Source organism: Eimeria mitis, genomic scaffold (assembly GCF_000499745.2).
Source record: "Eimeria mitis Houghton genomic scaffold, Emh_scaff7921, whole genome shotgun sequence".
In the NCBI taxonomy this organism is placed as follows: domain Eukaryota; phylum Apicomplexa; class Conoidasida; order Eucoccidiorida; family Eimeriidae; genus Eimeria; species Eimeria mitis.
Window position 1 is genome coordinate 1 of NW_013575818.1, and position 797 is coordinate 797.

The window sequence follows — 797 nt, forward strand, 5'->3', positions numbered from 1 at the left end:
ATATATATATATATATATATATATATATATATATGTATGTATGTATGTATGTATGTATGTATGTATGTATTCGTATGTTGTATATATTTTTTATGTGTATTGTTTGTGTAGAGAAAGAAAGTATGTTATGTTACGCTAAATATGTACAGAGAAGAAAGTAGGAGGAAATTAAAAAGAAATTAAAAACAAAATAAAAAATAAAATAAAATAAAATAAAATAAAATAAAAAATAAAATAACATAAAATATAAAATAAAATAAAATAAAAAACGACAACAATAAGCAAAAATAAAACACAAGATAGAACAAGAAAAGGTAAAATTAATAAACAAAAAATAAAACTATAAAAGAAACAAAACAAACAAAGTATAACCCCCCAAACCAAAAAAAATAAAACAAAACAAAATACACACAACACAAAACAAACAAACAAAACAAAACAAAACAAAACAAAACAAAAAAAAATAAAACAAAAAAAATAAAATAAAATAAAAAACACACCAGTGCCTGAGAGGGTTTCAGCTTAACAGGACTTCTCCTCCTTTCCATTCGTCCCAGCAGTGGGGGCCCCCCCCCCTCCTCTGGGGGCCCCCCCTCGCCCCCTGGGGGGCCCCCTGGGGGGGCCCCTGGGGGCCCCCCGGGGGGCCCCCAGGGGGGCCCCCAAGGGTCCATATCGAGTTCTCCCTCAGGGGGCCCCTGATGCCTCTGTCTGTGTCTGCTTCTACGTTCTGCTGCTGCTGTTGCTGCTGCTGCTGCTGCTGCTGCTGGGGGCTCAGGAGGAGGTATCTATCTCTGCTG

The 797-nt window shown here is 36.6% G+C and overlaps 1 protein-coding gene across 1 annotated transcript in view; it reads right to left on the reverse strand.

The window, feature by feature from the left end:
• Positions 1-517: 517 nt before the first annotated feature.
• Positions 518-797, reverse strand: part of EMH_0093160 (PHD-zinc finger (C3HC4 type) protein, putative) — a gene marked incomplete at both ends in the record, with an annotated part of 1155 nt that continues 875 nt past the window's right edge. The window contains one exon of the mRNA XM_013501952.1: positions 518-796. Within this exon, the coding sequence (XP_013357406.1) occupies positions 518-796 (279 nt within the window). The remainder of the gene's footprint in view (position 797) is intronic.